The 7,477-nt window shown below is 55.1% G+C and overlaps 1 protein-coding gene across 1 annotated transcript; it reads right to left on the bottom strand.

Annotated features, from left to right (window-relative positions):
* Positions 1–767: 767 nt before the first annotated feature.
* Positions 768–3,931, bottom strand: TNFRSF13C (TNF receptor superfamily member 13C). The gene is made up of 3 exons (XM_054386801.1): positions 3,787–3,931; positions 3,093–3,290; positions 768–1,075 (listed from the first exon to the last, which is right to left on the bottom strand). Exons 1-3 carry the CDS (start codon positions 3,929–3,931, stop codon positions 768–770), a joined length of 651 nt encoding a protein of 216 aa, XP_054242776.1.
* Between the last annotated feature and the right edge of the window lie 3,546 nt (positions 3,932–7,477).

Here is a 7,477-nt window from a genome sequence, read left to right as displayed (position 1 = left end):
GCCTCTGTTGCCTGCTCCAGGTACTCCCTGACTTCAGAAGGTCAGAGAAAAAGACAAATCTTCTTTCCCCCTCTCCTGCTCCCTGCTTTGGAGGACTGACTTGTTCCTTGTTCCCGGGGTACCTGGCTGAGAAGGGGGTTCCCATGAGCACCAGTGGACACCCAGAGGGAGGAGAGATCTGGCTATTACATCAGGGAGAAGACTGGGGGGCAGGTGGGGGAATAGGACTGTCACTGGAGCAGATGCTGCATATGCCTTGCTCCATATGGCCCCAGCCCTCCTTTTACTGAAGTCAGTAGCAAAAATCAAGTTAATGGCAGTGGTGCAGGATTTGGTCCTAACATAACTCCCCACCTCTCTGTCCATCTTCCCCTTTCTCTTTCTGCCATTCCAGCCCCATGTTCCCAGGAATCACCCATTCAGCAGCAGACCCATAGTGGTACCACATCAGCCTTGCAAATGGCACGGCAGCCCCTGCCATGCTCCATCCTCACCACTCATGACTTCTCTGCCTCCTTCCACCGGTACAGTGAGCGTAACTCAGTGTAACTCCTCCAGTGCTTGACAGGCACAACCTGGGACTCAACACAAATGGGAAAGTGGAAAAGGACACTCATCTTAAAAGTCTGATCTTGCTCAAGGCGAAAGCCAGTCCTCAGCTCGCATCTCTTCAAGGTTTTTCCCGCCATGGGGACAGGCTCTGGGTGTCCAGAGGGAGCAGCCAGAGTGCTCTAACCCCATTGCCCCTGCCCTCAAGTTCTCTTCTCTCAGGCAAAGTTCTGGGTGGTTTTGGTGGTGACCAGGACTGTGGCCCCAAGCTCAGTGGCAGGTAGTGGGAAGCTGTGGCTGCACTCCTCGTGCTGGGGGTACACAGCAGAGAGCAGGATGACGTCGCCGTTGGCATCACCCTGGCAGCATGGGCTTCGCTTTGCCGTAGCTTTTCTGGGTGGCTCCATCATCTTCAGGCCTTCATTGAGATGTGGATATGGAGCTGGGGTCAGGGTGGTATCTCCCTCCACCATGGCAGGGTCCTGGTAGCTTGGACCAGGCAGAGGGCTGGCGGCATCCATGTTTCCTGGAAGGGATAAGAAAAGGGGATTACAGGGTTCACAAAATTGAGCCAGGTGGGTCCCAGGGAGATGGTCCTGTCTCTGGGGACACACAGAGGGGAAGATGGCAATGGAGCAGAGGGAGCCTTCAAGGTCTCCACCACACCTCTCCCGCTGGGAGCTCCTCCCGCTTACGCCTGATGGGTTTTTCACCCCTGAGAAACAGTAGGGAAAGGCAGGAACTTGCACTTGCACTTTGAGCCCTGCCAGCAGCAGCTCAGCCCGGCTCTGGGTGTCTCACCCTCCCTGACCGCCTCCCACTTAAAAATAGACTTGTTTACGTGCTTCAAACACAGCCTGCTGCCGGGCCCAGCCTGCCACCGCTTCGCACACAGCCAGGGCTGCGCCGGTGACCTTCCCAGGGTGGAGCCCCACGGCGCGGGGGGAACAGAGACAGGGGCACGAGGCAGAGGAATCACAGAATCATCAACCAGGTTGGAAGAGAGCTCCAAGATCATCAAGTCCAACTGATCACCCAACCCTATCTAATCAACTAGATCATGGCACCAAGTGCCTCACCCAGTCTCTTCTTAAACACCTCCAGAGATGTCCACCCCACCACCAACGTGAGCAGCCCATTCCCATGGCTAGTATCTCTTTCTGGGAAGAACTTTCTCCTCACCTCCAGCCTAAACCTCCCCCTGCACAGCTTGAGACTGTGTCCTCTTGTTCTGTTGCTGGTTGCCTGGGAGAAGAGACCAAACCCCTCCTGGCTACAACCTCCCTTCAGGTAGTTGTAGACAGCAATGAGGTCTCCCCTGAGCCTCCTCTTCTCCAGGCTAAACACCCCCAGCTCCCTCAGCCACTCCTCACAGGGCTGTGCTCCAGACCCCTTCCCAGCTTCGTTGTTCTTCTCTGGACACGTTCGAGCAAGGGGTGACTCTGATGCTCTCCATCATGGCTGGACCTCTCTTGCCACTGTATTTCTCCCTCCTTTTTGGTTCTTGGTAGTTTTCCCAGGCATGTGAGTCATGGCTGTCACAGCCATGCTCAGATTAGTGGAAAGGCCCCAGGTAATGTCCCCCCAGGACTGAGTCACCCAGCTGGCACTACTGGCAGCATGCAAACAAGCTGGGGTGTGACTGTGCCCCTGGCCACACTGCCCCCTGAAGGTGTCCACTTGGGCAGTCGTGGGTACCAGCATGCCCCGGGGCAGCCCCGAAAGGAGGCCCCAGGAAGACATAACCCCTGCTCAAGGATGGGGAGAGGTGAAGCCAGGCAAGACCATTTCTGAGCAGAATGGCCAGGGTCGAGTCAGCACTAGGAGAGGGGTCCCCAGAGGAAGAAATAGCCTCCTGGATGCCAGCTGATGCCCAAAAAGATGGCCCATCGTGGGGCACCATGGCTTTACCCCACCTGAAACTACCTCACCAGGAAAGGCTCAGCCCCATCTGTCACCCCCCAGTCCTATTTTTGATGCCTTTGGGGTACAACCCTGTGCAGAGCTCCAGCTAATGGGGCTGGCCCTAACACCACTGGAGTCTTTGGGGCATGCAGGCATCCTAAGTGGATATGGCAAGCTAGGTGGTCAACGTTGAACCACCATTTGCAGCTCCTCATGGAAAGGCTCCCTCTGAATCCATCCCCAGATGTCCAGCTGCCACCTCTGCAGCCCCTACTCCATCTCTGGCCCTATAGCGATGGAGCGAGAGGCTCCTCAGCAGTTCTCTGTACATGTTCCCCATGGAGACAAGACAGTACCAGCAAATGTTTTAAGCAAGTGAAGGCACAGGGAGACCCAGCAAAGGGAGGAATGGTTCAGCAGGGTCACATTGGCAGTCAGCTGCAGCTGTGGGTTCCCAGGGGATGCAGGACATCATCACTCAGGGAGCTCGGCTGCCATAAAATGCTCTGGAGTGCCCAGGGAGCACCTTGTTGATGTGGAGGAGCTGCCCTCAGCAGCAATGTGCCTCAGGGGAGCCAACAGCAAGTGATCCTGTCTGCCATGGAGTGTTGTAACAGGGAGAGTCAGAGGTCCCCTACCTTTGGCCTCCTCGTCCATTGCCTTCCTCTTCCTCCTCCGCTTCTGTACCTTGCAGGCCAGGAAGACCCAGAGAGCAGCCAGAGCCAGGATGATCGCCACTGTCACTGGGACCCCGATGACCAGGACAGTGTTGGGCAGGTCCACTGAGGGGAGGGTGGGCACCAAAGTAGAGGTGGGAACTGTGCGGGTAGGCTCTGCTGTGGGGCAAGAAGCCAGCAATGTCAGGAGAGGGAGAGCTGGCATGAGGGAAGGAGGGCAGTGGTGTCACCCACTGATCCATCTAGCCTCAGGACTGCAGTGGTGGGGAAAGAGAGTGGCTCTTCACCACTACCCACTGACCATTCACAATGAGCTGCCACGCTGCCTGCTGAGACCCTCATCCCACCTGCTGCCACTTCTGGCAAGATGAAGGTGTCCTGCTCTTCCCATGGTCACCCTTGGAGCAGGCTGTGACCCCCACACTGGGCTGGATCATCCCTCCTCTCCACACACTGCAGCAGGAACTGGCTGCCACCTCCCTCTTTCCTCGCCCTCCTCCAGGTAAAGACAGTACTCTGTGCTCCATCACCACCTTCATTGCCACCCACAGGAGAGGGTCCCCTACACTTCCCACCCCTGAGGTGCTCCCAGCCCCCTTCGCCCACCACCATCCAACCCCAGGGAGCTGGCTCCTGGCCACCCTTGTCCCCTTACTTGTGTTGTCCTTGAACAACTCAGAGCACTCCACACAGGACTTTGTCAGGAGGTCGAAGCACTGGGAGGAGAGGCAGGAGGAGGGAGCAGCAGCTTTTCCTGACAAGGACATGGCGGAGCGGGAGCGAGATCCCAGCTCCCGCATGGCGGTGGCTGTGCAGGGGCTGCCTGAGAGTGAAATCGCAGCGCCCTGGGGCCCGTGGCAGAGGGAGATGCAGTCTGTCAAGCTGCGTTGTCTCCCTTGGGGCCTGTGATAGCTGTGCTTGCCCTGGGGCGGATCCTCACCAGGGAGGAGGAGAGTGAGCACCCAAGCCCTACCCCTGCCTGCCTGTGCAATGCGCTCTCCTCCAAAACCACCTCTGGAATCCCTGCAGCCCCTGGTGTACCCCAGCCATGCAGCACCCTCTGCCCAGGGGCATGACTCCCCAGCCCAATAGTGTCACCTCCTAGGCTCTCATCCTTCACTAAACCACCTCTGCATTGACCCTAACCCAGCCATGTCCCCCAGCCTGCAGCTTTCTTTGCCGTTTGGCAAGAAGCCCCTTCGGCATCCTCCGATGCCTACAGGAGTCTTTCCTGTGCCCAGATCTTCAGGAACCCCCATCCCAGGGCCATGGATTTGGCTTAAATGGAGAGTACAGAAACGGACTGGAGGAGAAGAGTGCGGAGGCATCAAGGTTTTATAAGCTCCCACTGTCCCCAGGACATGACCTGTTAGTGACTGCTGCACAGGAAGGCAAACTGATGTGTGCTCTTCATCACCTTGCTCTCCTCATCCTCTCTGGCCCCTACCTAGATCCGTGACAAGGAACCTCCAAGCCCCTTGGCACCACATCTCATTCTCTTGAGTTCAGATCTGTCTTTACTCAGTAACTCCCCTAGGCCGTGGGCAAAGCAGGTCACACCAAGGAATTCTGATCCCTATACCCTTGGATGAGACTAAGTAAGCCCTTAATGGTCTTAGATGCTTCTGATCATGAGCAGGAAAAAATCTTTTTCCACCAACACCCACATGGCAAAGCCTGATGGTTGAGATTAGAAGTGGAAAGTGATGGATTTCAGTATATGGCTCTTATGGCTGTATATAGCTCTTCTCTGTCCTTACAAAAAAAACCCTCATGTCACCTTTTGCTTTGCCTCATAGGAAAGAAAGGGACCAGTCACAGTTTCTGGCTTGCTCCCAGCTGAAGGAAGTAGTGCATGAGACATGCCTTGACCACAAGAGCCCTAAGAGGACTTTAGTGCTGTAGTCCTATCCTTGCAGCAGCTATAGCCTCTAATCTCTTTCAGGTCAGGTGTCTGCCACTCACTGTCCTAGACTGAGGCTAGGCTAGAGAAAAGCCAAAGGATGTGCTGGCTTGAGCTGAGAGAGCACGAGGTGTCCTGACTGGGCAACCAAGATCTTGTGAGACAGACCAGAGAGATTGGTCCCCAGATGTGCCTTCCCCTCTCCAGTGGCTTTTGTGCAAGCTGAACCCACAGCTTCTGCAGCCCATTCCCTTGAAGCCCCAAGAGATGGGATGCAGTCACCAGTTGCCTGTGCTGGACCACAGCCCAAGCACAGCTCTCTGGTACCCCCATGCCCCACAGGGCAGGAGTTGCCCTACAACAGGCAACCACAGCCACATTTTTCCCCAGTGCCAGCAACATCCTCTGGGTTGCACCAGGGCAGTGCTGAAGCAGTCCCAGGATGTCTCAGCCCTCCCTACTGGGCACCACTGGGCTGTGGGTGAGTGAAAGTCTCGACCAAAACCAGTCACTGCCTGCCAGTTCCATGCCTGCAGCGATTTCACTTCCCTTCCCAGCCAGGGTGCCCAGCCACTTGCTCCCTCGACCCTCACACACGTACACAGGTGCTGCTGGGCAGCAACCTGCTTGGCTGTGCTGTGCTGCCAGTGATGGCCATACCAAGCCCAGGGAGCCTGTGGGCTCCTCTGAAGAGCTGTAAGAGCCTGGCCACCATTTCTGTTCCTGTGACTCAGTTATTCCCCCTCTATCTGAGTCAAAATAAAACTCTCTGAGTGAGCAGGGACGTGCCAAGTACTTCCCTCTCTTGGTGTGGCCCCAGGCTTTGAACAAGCTGCACTCCCCACTGTGCAGGTCCCTGACAGAGGACATCTTTCTCTGTCCCACCCCACCCAAGTCTCTGTGTCTTGTGCACCCAGGGTGAGGAGCAGGGCTGTAGTACAAGCACAGGCTCAAGAATAGCCACACATCCAGTGCCAGTGGGCACCAACAGCTTCTCTGGGGGGTCAGAGTGCCACAGCAGGGAGGGCTGAGAGGTCAGGTGAAAAGCTCAGGTTCACTCCAGGTCACATCTGAGCTCCACAGCAGAGAGCTCTAGAGAGAAGAGGGCACCTGGAATGCTCACATTCCCAGCAGGCAGCTCACAGAAGTGTAAGGGTAGGGAGTAGGGAGCAGAAAACATCTTGTTCTGTGGGCTGGAGAGGCTGGAGCCATGCACAGAGGCAGAGGACCCCCACAAGACGGCCAGCACTCTGTCAGGATACCTGCCTCTGAAACACCTCCCTGCTTCAAAAGCTTTGCTGTTCCTCTTGCCCTGAGGTGTTTCCATCTGCTGGTCTTTTTCCCAAAGGGGGATGCTCCTCTTGCTCTCCTCCCTGAAATCCTCCTTGCTGTGTTTCTCCTGCATCAGCCATCTCTTGGCAACCCCCAACCCATATTCCCAAGGGTCCTGCTGTAGCACGGTTACCCTTCCCCTCTTCTTCCCTTCACTCATCTCTACTTGACTTAATGCAGGGGGAGGGAATGGATCCTGGCATCTGCTGTACCCCACTGAACAGATTAACTCTGTGACCACTCCAGTCAAATAAATGTACGGGGGAAAGCCCAAACCAAAGTACCTACATTTGCTTTTGATGCTGAGAGTGAGGCTTACAACAGAGCTCAGCACCTTTGGAATATGGAGTGAAATTCTGAAGCCTCAAACACGTGGCAAGGAGTCCAAGGGACAGCAGCAACAGGATCCTGCAAACAAAGTCCTCCCGGGTCTTGTTGTGGGGAAGGATGTTGCATCCTCACTACCACACCTGATCTTACCTTAATCCCCCTCCCATTTTCTAACCCTTCTTTATCCTCATCTACAGCTTCTTCACATTCCCTTCCTGGCCTGTCTGCTTCTTCCTGCTCCAAGACAACAATGTTTGAATTCGAATTCACACACGATAATGCTCACTCATGGAGAAAATCACCACTGACTTCCCCAGTGGCACTCACACGTGTGCCTGCTCACCAGCGTGGCCCAGGCTGCCCAGCCAGCTCGGGGCATCAGCTGTCCCACTCTTCATCTCCCCCTCTTTGCCTCCCCTGCCCTTCGTATCAGCTTGTTGATCGGTCTTGGTGGTTTTTTTTGAGCAGAAAAAGTTAAAGCTTGGTGAGTAGTTTGAACTGTTTGCATCTAAGAGCCAAATATGCTTGATAATAGCACAAATACATAATTAAAGAGCAGAAGGAATGACTCACTGGATAAGGAAAGGCACTTTTCTTATCTCCTCTGCAGAGAAAGAAAAGCCCCAGGAGCCTGGGACTCTGGCTAAGTGTGTGCTTCTATTAAACAAATAAACCAGCAAAGACATAAAAAAAAAAGAGCTATTTAAAAAAGGTGTGTTAATCCTGGAGCTGGAGAGCTCCATTCCTAGTGCTCCAGCTGTGCTGAGGGCAGCCACTGGGA

This window comes from Indicator indicator, chromosome 14 (genome assembly GCF_027791375.1).
Source record: "Indicator indicator isolate 239-I01 chromosome 14, UM_Iind_1.1, whole genome shotgun sequence".
NCBI classification, from domain to species: domain Eukaryota; kingdom Metazoa; phylum Chordata; class Aves; order Piciformes; family Indicatoridae; genus Indicator; species Indicator indicator.
The sequence above is the reverse complement of the archived record's forward strand: the minus strand, read 5'-3'. Positions and strand labels throughout refer to the sequence as shown.